This window comes from Mesoplodon mirus (assembly GCF_964341445.2).
Source record: "Mesoplodon mirus genome assembly, chromosome: 8".
In the NCBI taxonomy this organism is placed as follows: Eukaryota; Metazoa; Chordata; class Mammalia; order Artiodactyla; family Ziphiidae; genus Mesoplodon; species Mesoplodon mirus.
The window spans coordinates 109,938,939-109,960,645 of record NC_138984.1 but is presented as its reverse complement, the minus strand read 5'-3'; the positions used below and the strand labels follow the sequence as shown (position 1 = coordinate 109,960,645).

General features: G+C 38.6%; 2 protein-coding genes across 7 annotated transcripts in view; one reads left to right on the top strand and one right to left on the bottom strand.

The window, feature by feature from the left end:
- Nucleotides 1–2,157, bottom strand: part of LOC309809944 (uncharacterized protein) — a 112,686-nt gene extending 110,529 nt beyond the window's left edge. For 5 of the 6 annotated variants that reach the window (XR_014294922.1, XR_014294923.1, XR_014294924.1 and 2 more), the window contains exon 1: nucleotides 941–1,093. The gene's annotated coding sequence lies outside the window, so the exon portion shown is untranslated. Of the gene's footprint in view, nucleotides 1–940; nucleotides 1,094–2,102 lie in introns of those variants that run through there. The other variant, XM_082631558.1, reaches the window with a different exon arrangement.
- The window catches only part of ACTR3 (actin related protein 3), a 58,436-nt gene continuing 37,998 nt past the window's right edge, over nucleotides 1,270–21,707 (top strand). Inside the window, exon 1 of the mRNA XM_082631556.1 lies at nucleotides 1,270–1,465. Within this exon, the coding sequence (XP_082487682.1) occupies nucleotides 1,422–1,465 (44 nt within the window). The 5' untranslated portion in view covers nucleotides 1,270–1,421. The remainder of the gene's footprint in view (nucleotides 1,466–21,707) is intronic.

Genomic DNA, 21,707 nt, shown 5'->3' with positions numbered 1-21,707 from the left:
AAATCATCAAGAGGATTCACGACCCAGCATTCTGTGCTTTAACAAGCCTTCCACGTAATTCTCATGCACACTGAGAAGTCTGAAAACCACTGTTCAGGCTTTCCAGTTTTTAGCTTTTTTTTTTTTTAATTAAAATCTTTGGTCCTTAATCTTTGGTTTCATCCTGCAAAAGTAGAACAGTAGAACCTTAAACTACTCCAGAGGGAAATCTTTGTCATCGTCCAAAGTGGTCAAAGGTGTATTTGTGGGGCTTCCCTGGTGGCGCAATGGTTGAGAGTCCGCCTGCCGATGCAGGGGACACGGGTTCGTGCCCCGGTCCGGGAGGATCCCACATGCCGCGGAGCGGCTGGGCCCGTGAGCCATGGCCGCTGAGCCTGCGCGCCCGGAGCCTGTGCTCCGCAACGAGAGAGGCCACAACAGTGAGAGGCCCGCGTACCGCAAAAAAAAAAAAAAAAAAAAAAAAAAAAAGGTGTATTTGTGTAGAGTATGTTACGTAGACCATATTCTCGGGAGGTCTGCCTTCCTCGTGGGCACAGGCCTGCCCTCCGGAGGGCCTGCAATCTAAACCGTGCTGTAACGCTTGTAACACGCGAGGCTGTAACAACGCACAAGTGTAACTGGAAAAAAAAAAAAAGAACGCACAAAGGCAGAGGAGCCACGGCGCAAGCCTTTGTTCAACCCTCCACCGACTGCTCACCCTCGGTCTGATATCGCTCTTTTCCACGCGGAAAAGCAGTCACTCAAGTTAGAAAAAAAGGATGTGTGCCGCTGACAACGTTTTCCATTAGGCCGTTTTCCCCAGGGCACCGGAGAAGATACTCGCGGCTGCGATAGGCGGTCCCATCCCTCCCTCAACCAAGCACAGAAGTAACTGAAACTATCAGCCCCTTCCAGCTTCAGAAGGAGACTTGGAGGCTCGGGCCGACTTCCCCGCCCCTACCTGGACGAACACCCGAAGTGGACTTCCTCACCGTCGGGACCGGAGCGGTGGCCGGAGGCGCACCTCACTGCGCATGCTCTCTCGCCCCGCCCGCCCGGAGCCGGAACGGGGAGCGCTCGCGGCCTGGGCCTGGCCTGGCTGGGGCGTCGGCACCGGCAGCCATCTTGGCTTTCCGGGGAAAGGCGGCGCGAGGGGAAGAAGTTGTAGGGTGGGGGCAGGAGCGAGGAGGAGGGGAGAGAGAGGGGGAGGAGGCCGCGGCGGGGCAGGGCGGGGACTGCCTGCCCGCCCGGGTTGCGGAAGTGGTAGCCGCTGACCGAGCCTGCTGCTCTCTCGCTACTGCTTTGGCTTCCCGGCTCCCCCGCGGACGGAGAGGGCGGCCTGGCCGTGGATGGTCAGATAGCCTCTACCTCTCGCCGCCCATCCCTGGCCCCAACCGGCACGGAGCAGACGGCGGCAGCGGCAGCAGCAGGCAAGGAGGAAGATGGCGGGACGGTTGCCGGCCTGTGTGGTGGACTGTGGCACGGGGTAAGGGGGCTGATGGGCGGGGGTGGGGAAACTGAGGCGGAGGGAGGAAAATGGCGGGGCCGGCAGGAGGCCGGGAGATGAACGGTGCGGCGAGTTGCCGCTGCCGGCGGTGTCCACCCCGGCTCCGCCGGCTGGCGAGGGGTGGGGCCCGGAGCCAGGGCCTCCCTCGTCCCTCGCGCTTCACCCTCTGGGAGCCGGGCGGGTGCGCGGGGCCGAGAAGCCCCCGGGGAGCGGCCTCCCCGTCCCGACCCCTCCTAGCCCTTCCCCCACCGCGGTGGGCAGCGCCGCCCGCGGAGCTGCGGGGACGGTCGCCTCCCCGGGGCCCGCGGTCGCGTTGGGGTGGTCGCGGAGCCCGGCGCGCCCGGCCCTCCTTTCCCTCCGTGCCGCCTCCTGCCCGTGGGTTTGGGCACCGCGGGGCATCGAGCGCGGGGACTGGCCTGGCAGAGGATCGAGGAAAGAGAAGCGCTCCTGGTAGGTTTTGCAAGATAGCTGTGACAACGCTCTGCCCGGGGTGTGGGTGGGGAAAGGGAAGAGTCGGACTCGGAAAATGGGAACCTAGAGCGGGGCTTTCATTTGACCACCCGTCTCCTCTTGCTTTTCGACCCCCGGTCTTTTCCATCTCCCACGACGTTCTTACCGGTCAACCAAGTCACAGTTTAATTTGAGAGAAAGATGTCATGTGTTACTTCTCTTGCCTCGAAAAAGTCCCCCAGTGAGCAAGCGCGCTGCAACTTCCTTAGTTTTGTCAAAGCCGCTTCCTGCTTTCAGTCTTTTATACCCTTATAAGGTAGTTTTTCGTTTCCAACCTGAACACATCTTATTAGAATTTTCAGAATTAAACAGTTTTCACATAGGCTGAGTTACTGGTGCTGGGTGTCAGTTTATGGGAACCTAAAAAATGTATTTGTGTTCCACGGAGAGGGAGGAATGGAAGCCCCCAGGAGGGTTAATTTAAGTTGTAAACGTTCATTCTGTGACGGTATCTTCAGGCGCGAGGAAGGTGATAGAGTTGTCAAGGGATGTGCTTGCTTTGCAAGGAGTTGTTTATCATAAATGTGTACTGTAGTTTACTCAAATACAGGATGGCGTGAAAGTGGTCGTTCCTTTTGTGTTAATAGGCATTTTAGAGAGTTACAGCACACTTTATACTTAGGTAGAAAATACTGCCTGTATTTTAATGTAGAGTGACTGCTTTACGTTGCAGTATCGGAAGTGTTTTCTTTTGTCCGTGTGTATACCTTGCTGATATATTATTACTTCTCTCATTTCCCAAATACTCCACATTTTTTGTTTGGGGGGTTGTTGTGAGAAGTGGACTGCCAGCCTCCCCCCCCCTTTTTTTTTACTATTCAGCAAACTATTGTTACTTAAAGGATGTTCTGCTTCTCGCTATTTGCTGTTAACATTTCTCTGTAGTCTTCATGCTCATACCTTTATGCAAGTGTGGCAGTTTCCAAAATCCCAGCCGTGCACAGGGAAACAACCGATTTATTAATATGTTAAAATAATAGTAATATAAGAAACACCAGCCTCGTTTAGCCTTGAAACTTCCATGTAGTTTTTCGATGGACAGCTAATTAAAGTTTTTTTTTCTTAATCCAATTTCATTTCCCTGAACCAGTATTTTTTTTTTCCTCCTCCCTTCTTAGTCCAGCTGGTGAGTAGTTTTATGTGTAGGGTGAGTTTTAAAATTAGATTTGGCAGCCTGACTAACAAAGATTTTCAAGTATGTTTTGTTAAAGTGAAAAATATTGCTACATAATTAATATTCTATGCTTTAGTAATCATTGCCTTGTCAGTAAAATTAGTGTAGATAATTGTTGCCCTAATAAATAACATGGTAACATCTTAAGTAGGGTGTTAACTCTTTCTCACTTCATTTTTTCCCTTTCGCAATAGTTTTGGTTATTTTTGAATTAATGTGCTGGGTATTTCATTGAGGTTAACTATCCTTAAGTGACCTCTTTCTGATAGGGCAGCCTTGAATTTAAGACACAGAGTGAGCAGGAGGCGTGGGGGACAGGGGTTCAGTCTATGTTTAGGATATTTTTGTTTTAATATAGCAGTTACTCTTACATTATTACATTAGTTTTATCTCACCGGGAGAGGTTGTTAGCTGGACACTCATGATTTAAATGGAACTGATTAGGATACTTCTCACTTCCTTTTACCATCTGTCAGTCTCTGAAATTCCACCTTTAGAGATCCGTTTATTTTGGTTTTCAGAGGCATTTTGGTCTTTCCTGTTGCCCATTATGCAATCCTGGAAAGTTACACCTTCAACTTTATTAGCACTTAAAGGATAGCTCATTGAAATTGGGCCTGTGATAAGCATCTCTAAATAAGGCCTTAGTAGGGAGTTTCATGTTCCAGAATACTGTACGTTCTGAGATGCAGATTGTGCACCTACAATTTGTGTGTTCCTTTGTGCTTTAGAGAATGCATTCATCAATCACAGTTACCCACTTAATATAAGTGAAAAGTTATAACTGGAATCAAGTTACTCATTCCATTTCATTATGTAAGTTAGGCAAACGGTGACTGAAAAAAGTGGCCATCTGTGAAATTTGGTGGTCTTAGGTAAGAAAAGCTGTAAGAGTTTCAATACATGAAGCTTAATCCCTAAATTTAAAATTAGAGATCCTCCAGCAAAAGTCTTGTATTTCAACATAAGATAAAGAATCACTGGCCCAGATCATAAAAGAGATAACTCCTTTGAAAAGAATTTAGAAAAAAATACTTCTTTCATATTGATACCATGTCTACATACTTTTTTGGTGGGCAATCTGTGTTGGAATAGTAATGTAGAGTAAAATTTTTGGACAGAGATTCTTATTGATAGAGTTGGTTGCTTAAGAACTAAAGTACAGACTCAAACGGGCTACCAGCAGTGAGGAAAACTTTTTTTTAAAGCATTTTTTAAAACGTTGTAATACTTGTAAAGCTAAGATTATCCTAAATTATCTTTTGCATGTTTTCCCTCAGAATTCTTCAACATTCAAGCCATATAAAGGAACTCCTTACGTACTTTTATTATGTTGTAGCTTGTTTACAAAGCTTTGCATTGTGAAATTTCTCTTCCCTTTTACGTCTTTCCTTTTTTTTCCCTAATAAATACTGCACTGGTAAATTATTTTCATTGATTTTAATAGCAGAGTTATTATAGCCTTATTGTAGAGCTCTTGGATATGTTCAGATCTAGAATGAGTTAAGGAATTTCTCTGAGTTAAACTTCCTAGCAATCTTAAAATGTAAGGATAAATATTTTGTTGGAGTCGGCGGATGAGGAGCTTATATTATTCATCCTGTCGTCACATTCTAGCTGTTGGTACAGGTAGGATGATCTTGTTTGAGAGCAGTGGGGAAGAGCTGAGTGGGTGGGAGAGAATATAAGTGGGAAGTTCATGCTTCTTACATGAATTCTGTACATAATATGTAATAATACTATTTCTCCAGTTGTCTGCAAGGGCAGAAACATTCACAGTATCTATTTGTTACCAAAAAACATTCAGTAAAACTCTTATTCCGTCATGGGTCTTGTTTTTTTTTGCATGCTGTTTGCAGTAAGTACAGCACACTTGCTCCTGTTGAGAAGTTAGATTCTTTCTTAGTCTTGCCTAAAATATCTTTCTCCTTTCCTCTCCTGCCAATCTCTTCCTGCCTGCCAATTTTGTGTTGGAGTATTGACTTTGGATTGGGTGTATATTGAATCTAATGAACTTTTCAGCCTTAGTGTACAAAAGTTCGGAAATTTTACTTTTAAGCACAGAAGGGAAAGGTCCACTAGTGGAGGACCTGCTGGTCAGGCTTTTTATTTAACTTACTTAACCTTGTGACAGCTATTTTTACCTCATATTACAAGTGAGAAAATAGGATCGGAGATTTTTTTTTCTCACTGTTGTGGCCTCTCCCGTTGTGGAGCACAGGCTCCGGACGCTCAGGCTCAGCGGCCATGGCTCACGGGCCCAGCCGCTCCGCGGCATGTGGGATCTTCCCGGACCGGGGCACGAACCCGTGTCCGCTGCATTGGCAGGCAGACTCTCAACCACTGCGCCACCAGGGAAGCCCCAGGATCAGAGAATTTAAATTACTCTTTTAATGTCATGTAGGTGGGTTGTGAGAGTTGCTATTTGTATTTAAGGGTTTTTTTTGTTTTTGTGTTTTTTTTGTATTTAAGCCCTGTGTTCTTTCTGTTACACCATGGGCACTTCTTTTCAGACCTGTGCACGTTGCTTTATTTGTATTAGTGAGGTTAACTCTTTATTCTTTTTTTTAAAAAAAATTTATTTATTTTTGGTTGCGTTGGGTCCTTGTTGCTGCGCATGGTCTTTCTCTAGTTGCGGCGAGCGGGGGCTGCTCTTCGTTGCGGTGCGCGGGCTTCTCATTGCGGTGGCTTCTCTTTGCGGAGCACGGGCTCTAGGCGCGCGGGCTTCAGTAGTTGTGGCTCGCGGGCTCTAGGGCTCAGGCTCAGTAGTTGTGGTGCACAGGCTTAGTTGCTCCGCGGCATGTGGGATCCTCCCGGACCAGAGCTTGAACCCGTGTCCTCTGCATTGTCAGGCGGATTCCTTTTTTAAAACATTTTTAATTTATTTTATTTACTTATTATTTTTGGCTGCTTTGGGTCTTCGTTGCTGCGCGTGGGCCCTCCCTAGCTGCGGGGAGCCGGGGGCCGCTCCTCGCCGCGGTGCAAGGGCCTCTCCTTGTGGCGGCCTCTCCCCTTGTGGAGCACCGGCTCCAGGCGTGCTGGCCTCAGCAGCCGTGGCACGCAGGCTCAGCAGTTGTGGCTCCCTGGCTCCAGAGTGCAGGCTCAGCAGCTGTGGCGCACAGGCCCAGCTACCCTGCAGCATGTGGGATCCCCCAGGACCAGGGCTCGAACCCGCGTCCCCCGCATTGGCAGGCGTACTCCCAGCCACTGCGCCACCAGGGAAGCTGTGCCAGGCAGATTCTTAACCACTGTGCCACCAGGGAGGTCCTTCTTAGATGATTTTTAAGCAGTCCTCTCAGCACCTGTTATGCAGGAATTCTAAAATAGGGTGTTGGCAGTGGGAATGGAGAAGAAGAGATAAATTGGGGAAAGATCGCTTCTTTTGTTTGTACCTTTCTTCTGGCCGTTATATTGTTTTGTGTGGTTTATTTAAGGTTAGCAAGGGCTTTGTAGTCAGAGCTGTTTTTGAGTTCAACCTCTACCATTTACTAGCGGTGTGACCTTGTACACTGCAAACTCTACAGGTCTTAATTTTGTAATTTGGAGATCATAGTATCTATCTTACGGGGTTTTTGTTTTTTGTTTTTTTGAGATAATGCATGAAGATGGTTCAGCACAGTGCTTGGTACATAGTAAGAGCTCAGTACAATGTAATTATTACTGTTATCAGTTAGCTCCCTTTTTTATTGAATTGAAAAGTCCTTAAGGAAAGGAACACATTGTCTTATGCTTATTTCCTTATTTCCTGTGGGCTTTGTCTACCACAGTTCTTTGCTCAGTCAAAATGTTTTTGCTGATTTGAGAGATAGAAGTATAGCTAGGACTTGGCAGTTGTTTCTAGTGTATCGTAAATAGCAATCAATGAAGATTTCCGATTCTGAGTTTGAGTGGGACAATAAGGAGTTGGTTTTAAGAAGCTGAGTAAGATTGGAATTTGGCTTAATGATCCATAATTGGAAATGTTCTAGGGGAAGTTAAAAATACAGGAACTTCAGAAGTGAAGGTGGGGATTTGACAATAATCATTACCATTTTTAAATTGAAGCTAATAAAATGACAATTTAAAGAGAGAACAAAAAGACTGAATATTAATCTTCCTTAAAAAATCTTGGTTATGTGATCTGGCTTCTTGAGCATCACAAAGAGAAGAATGAGTGAGCACTGTGGCTTGAAGTGGTGAGTGATTTCATCCCACTTTTTAGGAGGCAAGTCCTTGGGGGAGTTTAGCTCAAGGTAGGGCTGAATTTTCCTCCCCGTGTTCCTCCTTGGGCAGAATGCTCCCCCCTCCAGCACGTGGGGACAGCTAAACACTCCGACTAGGAGCAGAAGTCTGGGATGGGTAAAATGTACCTTTAGGCAGTATATTTTCTGAAACGAAATTCCCCTGTAATAAAAGCGTTTCAATGCTCACCTGCAATTCTTTTGGAGCTTGCAGCCTCTTTTATGACACTATGGATCTGTGATAGCCACAGCAAAGGTAAGAGCAAAATAATAACACTACAGTAACAGGCTTGACCGCTTACCAAGCACTTCTAGTTCATGAATTATTGAGTAATGGTGCAAGATAAGGTGATGTTATTGGATAAATATTTTAAATTCGGTTCTTCAAAATAGGATACTGATTAATACTGTTTTTTGTGTTGCTTGTTTTATATCTTTATGTGGGCCTTTATATCATAAAATGTATAAAAGGTACCTGCATAACTGATTAATAACAGAGCAGAAAGACAAATAGTATCTTAATTTTTCCAAAGGACTACTTTGTGGAATTTTAATAATTTTCTTTCAAAAATTTTTTCAAAACCTTTCCAAACTGTTCATTTAGACACCAGTCATTCTTGCATCCTCCTTGCAACCAGGAAGGGAACAGCCTTGAACTTGGGTGTGTCGCTATGTTCTTTCCCTCCTTCTCCTCCTCTCCTCCCTACCCCTGACCCATGCCTCAGAGATCATTTTCTTCATCTGTCCTGGTGCTGAGCATTCCATCTGTAAACATGCTCCTTGAAGGCTTCTTGCCCTTTGTGAAAATGCCATACTCTTGCGAGGGATGTCTTTAACACTTTTTTCAGTTGCAGGGCTTAGTGTGAATGAGGGGTTGCTACAAGGAGGGTAGAAGTCTTAAAAAGGGGAACTAGGATGCAAAATACCTACAGTTTAGGGTTGGGTTGGAAACTGTAAAAATATAAACTATGGTTTTATTATGGGTCTATGATAAAACCCAAGTGTTTGCTTGAAGTTTTAGAGTTTAGTATAATTAAAATACAGTGCGCTTTTCTTCTGCTTATAAGCATTTAAAAAATTCGGTTACTTTGAGGCTATTAAAAATAGCGTTTAATGTGTATTTGTGACACTTACACTTTAGAGAAGTGCCTAATTACTCACACAGAATTAATGGAGCTGTAAAAGAATTTGAGAAATAATTTAATCCACTCTTTATTTACAAATTAAACAGAGGTCCAGGGTTGAGAAATGTCTTTCAGGAGTGTTTTTTAGGTGTCAGTTGACAGCATTCTTGAATTCTTTTAAGTTTTCCTAGGAGTTCATGTTTATGAGTTATAGAAATTGAAATTTCTTCTTAATAGTCAAAGTAACATGTTTTTTGTAGTTAAAGTAGTCTTGTTTGAGATGTGGTGCAACACATGCATCAGAATTCTTTAGTGTTTCTGTTGTAATAGAAATGAGCAGTATGAGGCGCAGATGAAAACCTGTGATTTTATGTTCCCCAACATAACGTTTGAAACCATTTTCATAAAATTGATGATCTTTTCACAGAAATGTGCTTTTTTAATTGTTTTAGGCATTTAAATCTTAGATACATTTATTTTAGGTTTTGGATTTCAGTTATTTAAAGACTTATTACATGGATGTATACAAATCAGCCATTTCAAGGCTTTTTAAGAGTTTAACAGCTTCAGAAACCCTGCGAAGTGGGTATGTACGTTGTATAATTACCATTTTAAAGATGAGGAAAGTGAGGTATGGTGAGCTTAAGTAACTTGCTTATGTAAATAGTTAAGTAGTAGATATAGAAATTGAGCCTTGAGGCAGTCTGACTCCAGGGCCCACTACTGTACTACCCCAACTTGGAATATTATTCAATAAGGGTGGTTAAATTGTTAAATCCAGTTTTTGAAGAGTGTTCAAATTTTAAGCTACATATTTAGAAAAATAAATTTCTACTTTTAGAACTGTTAATTTTTAACAAATATGAACTATATAGGGAGGTCTTTGTGACCAATTCTTTGATTTTATTAACCTGAAACACATGTAAGTTAAATGACATAGAATTATTTATTTAGTCCTTTGAATATTATAAAGACATGTATTGTGTCTAGCATGGTAAAACTGACAATTGCTGGTTAATTCAGGACAGCTCAATTAAGGAAATGATGTTTAATTACATATAACTTTAAAATGAAGGTGTACATCTTCGTTAAGCTGCAATTTGAAAATAAATAATCGATGCATTAAAAAAGTCATTCCTCACTAACGATTGCATAAAACGTAGAGATGAAACAGTTGAACCTAAGAATAATAATAACTTAAGAATATAGGACTATAAAAAATAATTTTTATGTTAGACTCAGAGGACTTCGTACACATTTGACATTTGACTGTGCAAATAATGAATATATAGATTAAAGGAAACACATGGTTATTAGAAAGTAGATTTTTTTCTTTCTAAACGAGAATGAACAAAATTGTTATTTCTGGAGTATATGATGAATTTGGATGCATTTTATTGAAAAAGCACACGTAAGAGCTTGTATGTTTCCTGTTTGAAGGTATTTCTTTTAAAACTTTGTTTCATAATGGTCAAAAAAGGTAGAGGTAACAGCAAAAGAGACTTCGGGGGGGCTTTTTTTCCTACCTTTTCTTGGTGAATTTGTTATTTGTGTAAAAGACTAGCTGAGAATTTTATTGCTTCCATAATGCCTTTCAAAGGCTTGCTTGTTTAAGTTGCCTTACTGTCAGGAAAGTTATTTTAGAAACAAAACTTTGATTTTTTTAATAAAATGAAACAGGATTTAAAATTGAGAGCAAACTCTTGAGAAGTAGAAATGAGAGATGTAACTTGTGGTTATATCAGTGAGAAATTTGCTGCAAACAACAAATAACTTGAGCTAACATAAGCAAAAAAAGGGATAATTGAAGGGATATGATGTAGATCACAAAATTGATGAGAAGGCTGAAGAACCAGGTCCAGAAAAGCAGAGAAAAAGGAAGGTCAGGTATCAAGAGTCTGCTACCAGTCATGCTGCAGGAAGTCTGCAGAATGCTGCAACTAGACACTAGCAATACGAAGTCTAAACCATTTCTTCATCTTTTGGTTATTCAGTCAAGATTGAAAGTTCTGACCGAGGCTCAGATTGGCTAGACATAGATCATGTGATATATAGAAGCTGACAGGAGTGGGATGGGCCAGCGTCAGTTCCCTCCTTCTATTAAGTGATGTGAGGTTTTGACTCCTGTGGGTCCCTCAGGATAGGAATGGTGATTCAATTCTGGCAGAAAAAATGAGTGTTCACTGTAGGGGAAAAGATGGGTATGGAGAAGTCAGTTGCCCATTTTTCTTTATGTTGCCTTAAATTCCTTATTATTTCATTTTGATAACTGCATGATCCATTACTGACTAGCAATTTGAATTAAAACTTTTTCCAAAAAATTCAGCCTAAACGTGTTGAAAGAGCAGAGTTTTTTTTTTTTGTTTTTTGTTTTTTTAAGAATAATGGATGATGGTGTGAATAGTATGGGATTTTTCATTAGAACAGAGGTATAATATTCTAGCAATTTGACATTATGGAGTATTTTGGAAAACAGGACCTATTTGATAATGACAGGCTATTTCTTTAATTTTTTTTTTTGAAATTGTAAACCATGATTATAATTTGAGCTACACTTTTTTTTTCCCCAAGAGATAATGGGATGTGTATGTATATATGTATATGTGTGTGTGTGTGTGTATACATACACACACACACATATGTATAAAACTTGGAAGGGAGGAAAATAGCTTATGCATTTCATTTGTTTATAATTGGAGAAATTGGTCTTCAGTGAATAGTAAGCATCATCTATGCAAATGAATAAATACTTTTGCAGGACTTTCGTTGTGGGGAGCATAAAGATGAATAGGAAATGCTGCTTGCCTTTAGGAATCTCACATGTACACAGATGATTATGACAGTATGGTAAATGCTCTGGTAGATATAAAATGAAATTTTTTGGAATCATAGGTGAAGGAAAATTTACATTTTCTAGGGAACATGAAAAAAAATTTTCCTGATAGAGATAATAATTGAAGTAGGCCTTTAAGGATAAGTAAAATATTGGTAGGCAGAGATAAGACTAGTGTACCAGGTGAGAGAACAGTGGGAGGAAATAGTGAGGTGGGAAGTGTAAAAGTAGAATTTGGGTATGTTAGGTTTGATACAGTACAAGGAAGTAGTAATGTTTGAGATGGTACAGAGAAGTAGTGAAATGTTTGATGTGATACAGGGAAATAGTGGAAGAGGCTGATATATGGAAGGTGCTCAGTAAGTGCTTCTTGGGTTGAATTAAAGTAGAAAGATGTTGGAGCTGGATTATGGAAGCCTGGAAGGCCTTGAATTCTGTACTAACTTTGTTCATGTTGTAGGTAGTATGAAGCCACAATCTGTTATAAACCAGGTTTATGAGAGTAGGAAGTATATTTGATGACTTCGTTATGGTGATTTATGATGATTAAAAAATAATAGCCAACAGTCATATAGTGCATACTATGTGCCATACACTGTTCATTTGATTGCATTACATATATTAATTCCTTTGATACCTAACCCTATGAGATAGTTACTATTATTCTCTTTTACAGATGAAACTGTGACACAGAGTGTAAATTACTTGAGAGATCACACAGGTAGCATGATAAACTATACCGTTAGTTCTTTCTCTGGTTTTACTGTGTATGTACTCGCTCATGCTTTAGGGAGACAGTACAAACCAGCATTGACTGGAGGCTGATAGATACTTGAGTTCAAATCTAGCTTTGCTATTTCTTTGAAGTGGTTTCTTCTCTGAGTTGCAGTTTCCCAATATGTTAAAAGAGAGAGAACATCCAGGGTAATGATAAATATTAGGGATAATGTAAAGTGCATAGCCAAATAATTGGCATACAGTAAATAATTGTGGCTCTAGTTATTAAGGATGTTGAAAGTAATTAATTACTTATTTCACTATTACAGTGTTTTCAGCTCTATGCTGAACACTTTGGTATGTGCAGAAAGCTATGGCATGGTTTTATACTTGAAGCTTACAGTTAAGTTACAGAGATGAAACTAATGTATGTGAAATAATTAAGGATGGCATTTTATTTTATTTATTACAATATCTTACAATTTTATTTGTCAGTAAAGCTGGGGAGAAAAGTCAGTGGCTAGTTATAATAACCTAATTGAGGCAGAACGTCTAATGGACAAAGCATTCAAGAATGAATGTTGAGTCATCTCCTCAGGCAAAGAACCATGAAGAGCTGAGTGTTGGGTTAGGCCAAGGGTGTTGAAAGAAGGTGATTGTAAATACCAGCAATGTGACCTGCTGCACAAACCAGGACTGAAATAGTTTTTTTTTTTTTTTTTTTTCTGGTTATGTAGGCATTGCCAACATTTTTTTTTTTTTCGGTACACGGGCCTCTCACTGCTGTGGCCTCTCCCGTTGCGGAGCACAGGCTCCGGACGCGCAGGCTCAGCGGCCACGGCTCACGGGCCCAGCCGCTCCGCGGCATATGGGATCTCGGACCGGGGCACGAACCCGTGTCCCCTGCGTCGGCAGGCGGACTCACAACCACTGTGCCACCAGGGAAGCCCCCAGCATTCTTTTAAAATGAATTTTTATTGGTGTATAGTTGCTTTACAATGTTGTGTTAGTTTCTACCGTACAGCAAAATGAATCGGCGATACATATATCCTCTCTTTTTTGGATTTCCATCCCATTTAGGTCACCACAGAGCATTGAGTAGAGCTCCCTGTGCTAAAAGAGTAGGTTCTCATTAGTAAGGATGGCATTTTAGTATTTAGTTGTTTGGGGAGATTAATAAGGGCTGTAGTATTTGGAGGTTGGTTTATGAATTTGATCAAATCCTTGGAAAAGTGTAAATAGGATATGATAGATGGAAGGGTAGGAAGACTTTGTCAGGGTAAGATGTGTAAGCTAAGTTGAAAGCTTTATGATGGCAGGATGTCTTTTGTTCAGGCTCCAAGTTATGGCCTCATGCATAGTATTTAATAATGCCGAGCAAATATTTTATTGATGAAGGGAAGTCAGGAAGGAGTTTCACAATATTTGAGGGAGGGATCAGTTAGGAGGAGATTGCCCTACCGGGAATTGAGGTATTCCTATTGGGAGCTTTGGGACAGCAAGTATTTTATTTATTTATTATCCTGCCTTATTTCAGAAGGAGCTTAAATGGGACACAGTTGTTTGGAATGATTTGATGGGCAGTTGATTGTGTAGATCATTAAGCAGAAGACTGATAAAAGTTAAGTTTATGCAGTATTAGTCTGAGTCTAGTATTTTATTTTTAACAGCTCTATTGAAATATAATTCACATACCATAAAATTTACCCTTTTAAAGTGTATAATTGAGTGATTTATAGTATATCACCAGGTTGTGCAACCATCTCCACAGTCAATTTTAGAACATTTTTATCACCCCAAAAAGAAACTCCATACCCATTTGCAGAAACTCTCCATTCTCGTCACCCTCAACCCTTGGCAACCACTAATTTACTTTCTATCCTTGTGGATTTGCCTATTTGGCTATTTCATATAAATGGAGTTATCCAACTTGTGGCCATTTGTGACTGGCTTCTGTCGTGGGACAAGTATTGACTGCTGTAGTCTACATGTTTAGTGGTGGACGCTTGGACTGGTTAGTAGCAAAGAGGTTGGGAAAACATCACCAAGAGTCTTTGAAAGAATAATTATGGGAGTGGATAGAGGGTAAAAAAGGAGGACTCTGGATAAAGGAAAATGATCTGAGGAAGGAAATGTTTACTGAACACTTAGTGAGTGCCATCCACTGTTATCTTAATTGTCATGACTGCCTTGCAAATTTGGTTTTATTCCTTAGGAATAAAGTCTATAATCACAAGACAGTAAATGGTGGAACAAACATTTCACTCATGATTTTCTGATTCTGTGGTCCATGTTCTTCCCTCCCTAAGAGTGAAAAGGAATTATTAGATTTTAAGTTTTAGATCTGGAAGAACTGGGAGAATATTTCTGTTGACATTTAGGAATCCAGGTTCTTCCACTCAACCGTCTTGTCAGTCTTTTTGTGTTAAATAGTGACTTTCATGTAATGAGAAGAACATTGGAGGGAACTGGAAATGGAAATGCTTTTTTAAAAATTGCCAGTTATCTTTATAGATAACATTCCCTGTGAATTAGCCGTTACATCCTTGTGCTAAAAGTTCCTCACACTACAAGTAGGAAGAAAACTATAGAGCTAAGCTGAGAATGGAGGTATCATGAAAGTTGGCATTGGGATTCATTTGTAGACCTCCGTTTTCACTTAAAATTTGAAAATTCTATGCTTGTTATGTAAAAATCTCTATGTGTGCTTTACTTTGTTTTTATAATATGTTAGGGTGGAAGCTGGTCATTCATATTGAGATAAAATTCTTTCAACTTTAAATTAGTGGTTCTCAATACCAAGACATTTTGGAAAATGGGTTGTACTAAATTATTAAGGTTCTATCCACCCTAAAGTTCTAGGGTCTTATATTCATTTTGTTGTATGGTTTAAAATTGTTGAAACATTGAAAGTTAAAACTCTACTGCTGTTTCTCCCTTAGGTAGCCTATAGAGTCACGCACCATATTTAGCGTAATAGCTTTGGTACATATTTGTTCTTTTCTGGAATGATTTTTGTCCTAGCTTTTTATTCCAGTTCATTTTTGAAATGTGTATATATATATATATATATATATATATATATATATATGTATTTTAAAGATTCTGTTCTCATTTAGTGGTTCAATATCCGTAATTTATTGGGATCTTCAAGTAGTTTTTTGCTTCATAAGTTTTTTCAAAGCAAAAAGAAAAGTGAACCGTTGTATTAAATAAAAAAGTACTCTGTCAAATCAACTACATGCTTTCAATAAATAAACATGAATTTGCAGAATTAAAAATAATATCCAACATGAGGGATGCTACTGCTTTTAACTGGTTTTACTACTTAAAAATATTCTTTCCATAAATAAATTTCTTCCTTTTAGAAAGGTATACTGAATAATATAACATATACCCCTATTTATCAGAATCATTACCTGGTAATGATTCATTTCTTTTTGTTTTTTAAGAATGAAAGAACATTATAAATGGCTCTCCTCAAATCCACTTTCCCCTCTGCTCAGAGGCAGTTAGGACCACAATAAAGTAACCATTTCTTGTATAAAATTCTTTTTTTTTTTCTGTTCATTTCTATCAATCCGAACTTTCCCTCTCTCCTAACTTTATTACATTTCCATTGCTGTTCTTCTAATCACTTAGATAACTTCAGAAGTGCTTTTGAATTCTCTCCTTTACTGTATTCCTTTCTCAAAGCAATTTCCAACTTTGCTGACCAAAACCAGCATTGTAGATCTTTTCTCATTGCTACCACAGTCCAGGGAGATTTTCTGTATATTTAACTTGCTTCCCTGGGCCACAAGAAAAAATTTGGTTTAGTTTTTCAAAGTATTATACTACCCTTATGAATTTCATAAACTTAGGATAGCTTTGTCTTTTTCATTTTATGGTCTCTTTTTAAAGACCACTTAGAAAATGACACTTTCTTATTTAAGTAAAGGAAAGCATAAAGAAGTGACATAGATTCATGATTTCACTACCTGGATAACCCAATGACATGTTTTAAATTAAAGTAACATACATGCCTCTCTATGCATGAATTATCTCTGGAATACATAAGTGATTGCCTCTTGGGTTAGCAGTGGGGTGGCTAGGAGATAGGCCTGGTAGGGAAACTTTAGTACTTTTTATGTGGTAGGGAAACTTACTTTAGTACTGTTGCTTGTTTTATTTGTTAAAATTTTTATCATGGGCTAATGTTACCTATTCAAAAATTCTTTTAAAAAATAATTTAGTGCATGGTTAGACCATTTAAGACAAGTGTTAATTTGAAAAACAAAATTCTCCCATCCTGCTATCTGTAGATAATCAGAATTTACTATTTCTTGTGTAGACTTCCAGAAGACAAAGTGTATGTATATGCTAGCATTATATAATAGAATTATTCTTGTGTAGTTTTATTTTTTCTCTACATATATATGTAAATTTTTGTTTACAATTGACAAAAAATATTTGATATGAAAGTATCAAGGTATTCACAAAATGTATTTTTCCTGTTTAGGACTAGATTTGAAAGTATTCTTGAGATATTTCAAAGTAATAAAGTATAGTGTAATTAATATTAAAAATAGACACATGTGTACATAGGCAGGAAAACACATACACACACACCATTTATTAAGGAACAGCAAGTTGGAAGGTATTAGGACTGTACTAATTTTGCCTGGGAATCATACTATGAAAATCAGATGTGTTCTCAAAGGACTGATGAAAATGGAAGATTTGAAAAGGGCCTTTGAGGAAAAAAAGGATTAGGATAAAATAAAACAAAAGCAACAATGAAAAGAAGGATGGAGCATTTATATTTTGTAAGAGCTAGGATTTATATTTTTTGTTCCTAAATATAATTATCAAGGCTTTATAAAAGTGATTCTTTCTACTTCATACATAAGAGAGTATATTGCAGGGGTTGAGGATTATGAAAGTGAATTGTGGGTACTTAGATGAGTCTGGGAAGGGAAATAGGGTAGTCTTCCAACCAGTGAAATTCATTGAGGTGTTCTAAAAAGTAGAGCCTTGATTTTTGTACTATTAAACCATGCTTGACGTTAAACTGTTAATAGGCACATGTACATTTAAGATTGTTATGTCTTCTTGATGAATTTATCCTTTTATTATAAAATTTCTCTTTATCTCTGGTGTTAACTCTTTTTCTTAAAGAAGTTTCATCTGATATCAATACAGCCACTTCAAACTTAGTTTACTATTTGCCTTCCATCCATCTTCATTCTCCATCTCTAAAGTGCATATCATGCAGACAATATATAGTTGGGACTTTCTTCCTTTCTTTTTCTTCCTTTCTCTTTCTTCTCTCTCTCTCTCTCTTCCTTCCTTCCCTCCCTTTTAATTGGAGACTGTAGCGTATTACATTTAATGTAAAAATTGGTATAGTTGAATTTTGATATACCATTTTATTTATTTTTTTACTTAGAGTTAATAATTTACAACTTTATGCAGAGTCGAAACCATGCATCTCTGTAGAACTGTTGACTCTCTTGACACTCCCTCTACCCTACTGCCCTTGTATGCTGTAGTTATCATAGGTATTACATCTGCATATGTTATAACCCCACAAGATAATTTGATTTTTGCTTTAAATAGTCAAAAGTATGTTAAAAAATTAAGCAGAGAAAAGTCTCATTTACTTAGCTGTTCCCCATTTCTGATGTTCTTCATTAATACCATAGTTTCCCTCTGGTATCATTTCCCCTCAGCCTGAAGAACTTTATTTAGCTTAGGTTTGATGGCAGTGAGTTTTTTTTTTCTTTTTTCCTTTTTTTAATAGATCTCTATTGGAGTATAATTGCTTCACAATACCCTGTTAGTTTCTGTTGCACAACAAAGCGAATCAGCCATATGCATACACATGTCCCCTATCTCCTCCCGCATGAGTCTCCCTCCCATCCTTCCTATCTCACCCCTCTAGGTCATCGCAAAGCGCCAAGCCCATCTCTCTCTGCTGTGCTGCTGCTTTCCCGCCAGCCTACTGTTATACATTTGGTAGTGTATATATGTCGATGCTACTCTCACTTCGCCCTCCCACCCCATGTCATCGAGTCCATTCTCTGTGTCTACCTCTTTATTCCTGCCCTGCAGCTAGGTTCATCACTACCATTTATTTATTTTTAGATTCCATGTATATAATCCTTTGTATTTCTGCAGTGTCAGTTGTGATTTCTCCTCTTTCATTTCTAATTTTATTGATTTGCATCCTCTCCCTTTTTTTCTTGATGAGTCTGGTTGAGGGTTTAGCAATTTTGTTTATATTCTCAAAGAACCAGCTTTTAGTTTTATTGATCTTTGCTTTCTTCATTTCTATTTCATTTGTTTCTGCTCTGATCTTTATGATTTCTTTCCTTCTACTGACTTTGGGTTTTCTTTGTTCTTCTTTCTCTAGTTGTTTTAAGTGTATGGTTAGATTGTTTATTTGAGATTTTTCTTGTTTCTTGAGGTGAGATTGGATTGCTATAACTTCCCTCTTAGAACTGCTTTTGCTGCATCCCATATGTTTTGGGTCGTCGTGTTTTCATCGTTACTTGTTTCTATGTAGTTTTTTATTTCTTCTTTGAGTTTTTCAGTGATCTCTTGGTTATTTAGTAGTGCACTGTTTAGCCTCCATGTATTTGTGTTTTTTACAGTTTTTTTCCTGTAATTGATTTCGTCTCATAGCATTGTGGCCAGAAAAGATGCTTGATAGGATTTCAGTTTTCTTAAATTTCCCAAGGCTTGATTTGTGACCCAAGATGTGATCTATCTTGGAGAATGAGTTTTCTTTTATTTCAAAAATGTCTTTATTGCACTTTCATTTTTGAAGGATATTTTTGCTCTTAAAAGATTTCTGGGCTGACTATATTTGCACCTCCTTCAGACTTAAAAAATGTTATTCCACTGTCTTTTGGCCTCCATAGTTTCTCATAAGAAGGTGCTAGTAATTTGAATTTTTGTTTCCTGTTAATGAGCCATTTTTCTCCGGCTGCTTTCAAGATTTTTCTTTATCTTTGATTTTCAGTAGTTTGATTATGATGTGCATAGGTATGGTTTTCTTTGGATTTATTCTGCATCTCTCTCTCTCTCTCCCTTCCTTCTGGAACCTATGTCACCTTTCAGATATTGTTCCCCAAGTCTCTGAGGATCTATTCTTTTCACTTTGTGTCTCTCTTTTTAATTTTTTTCCCCTCTCTTGTAAGACTGAATGATTTTTACTGATCTGCCTTCACGTTCACTGATTATTTCCTCTGTTCTGCTGTTTAGCTCATCCAGAGAATTTTTTATACCTGACATTGCATTTTTCAGTTCTGTAATTTCCATTTGTTCTTTTTAATAGTTTTAGAGTTTCTGTGATGTTTACTACTAGTCATTACTATTTCATTGTGACAGTCACAGCAGCTTTCAAGTCTTTATCTGATAATTCCAACATTGTGTCATTTCATCTTCTGTTGAGTGTCTTTTCCTTAGAGAATGGGTTACATTTTCCTGATTCTTCATAGATGGAATAATTTTGGTTTGTATGAATATATCAAGCCTTGCTTATCTGTTTTCTTGATGAATATACACTGTGCTTCCAGTTTTGGGCCATTATGAATAATGCTTTTGTGAACAAATGTTTACACTTCTTTGTGGGGACATATTTTCTTTGGTATATACCTAGAAGTAGAATTGCTGGGTCATATGGTAAGTGAATGTTTAAGTGTTTTCCAAAGTGGCTGTTTTATTTACAAATGATTTTGAGTATTTTCTGTCATTCCAACTAGGAATGTATGAAATTTACCTCAGTGTACTTTTAATTTGCCTTTTTTTTTCTTTTTTTACCCCACAGAGTTGAGCATCTTTTCATTTATAGCCATTTATATTTCTTTCTTTGAATGGTTATTGTCTTTTACCTTTCACTCTTCCTTTCTTCTCTCCTTATTTACCTCCCTTGTTGACATCACCTTCTAGATATCCTTTATATATTAAGGTGATTAATTCTTTGTCTCTGAGTGCAGATAATTTTTCTCTTCTGGTCATTTTTCTTTTGGCTACTTTTGGTATGTTTTTGTGAAGAAGTTATAAATTTTCACATAATTGGAGTATCAGTCTTTTTTTAATGTCTGGATTTTGAATTATAGTTACTAAGACTCCCCTATTCCAGGGTTATAAAGAAGTTATCCTGCATTACCTTTTAAAGTTTATGGTTTATTTCCCTGCCCTGTTTTAATATTTCATCCATTTAGATTTATTTTGTTTTAACATGTACGATATGTACAGAATTTAATTATTTTCCCCAGTAGCTGTCAAGTTTACATAGCTTTTTAAGAAAATTGTTGTAAAATATACACAACATAAAATTGACAGTTTTAGCCATTTTTAAGTGTACAGTTTAGTGGCATTAAGTACATTCACAACTATCACCACCATTCTTCTTCAGAACTTTTTCATCTTCCCAAACTGAAACTCTGTACCCATAAAACAGTAACAACCATACCTCACCTCCATCCCTGGCAGCCATCATCCTGCTTCTGTCTCTGTGAATTTGACTATTTTAGGTACCTCATTTAAGTGGAATCATATAGTATTTGACCATTTGTGATTGGCTTATTTCACTTAGGATGATGTCCTCAAGGTTCATTCATATTGTATGTAGCATGTGTCAGAATTTCCTTCCTTTTGAAGGCTAACTAATATTCCGTTGTATGTATATACCACATTTGTTTATCCATTCATCTGTCAGTGGACCCTTGCGTTGCTTCCACCTTTTGTCTATTATGCATAATGTTGCTGTGAACATTGGTGTACAAAAATCTATTGACGCCCCTGCTTTCTTTTTTTTTTTTTTTTGGTATATACCCAGAAACGGCATTGCTGGATTTTGTGGTAATTCTGTGATTAATTTTTTGAGGAATTGCCGTATTGTTTTTTGTAGCAGCTGCACCATTTTACATTCCTGTCAGCAGTGTGCAAGGGTTCCAGTTTCTCCATATCCTCACTGATATTTTTGTTTGTTTGTTTTTGTTTTTGATGTTTTGGTAATAGCCATCCTAATGGATGTGAAGTGGTATCTCATTTTGGTTTTGATTTGAATTTTCTTAATTATTAATAATGTTGAGCATCTTTTCATGTGCTTGTTGGCCTTTTGTATATCTCCTTTGTAGAAATGTCTATTCAAGTCCTTTGCCTGTTTTAAAAACTGGGTTGTTTATTTTGTTGTTGGGTTGTAGGAGTTCTTTATATATTCTGGATATTAACTCCTTATCAGATATATGATTTGTAACTGTTTTCTTCCATTTTGTGGGTTGCCTTTGCACACTATTGATAGTGTCCTTTGGTACCCCAAAGTTATTAATTTTGATGATGTTCAAGTTATTTTTTATGGTTGTTGTTGCCTCCTTGTGTCATGTCCAAGAAATCCTTGCCAAATTTAATGTCATAAAGCTTTGTCCCCTATATTTTCCTCAAAGAGTTTTATAGTTTTAGATCTTATGTGTAGGTCTTGATCCATTTTGAGTTAAATTTTGTCTGTGGTATAAGATAAAAGGCCATGTTCATTAATTAATGGATTTCCAGTTTTCCCAGCACCCTTTCTCGAAAAGACTATCCTTTCCCTGTTTGAATGGTTATGGCACCCTTGTCAAAAATTATTTGACCATATATGGGAGGATTTATT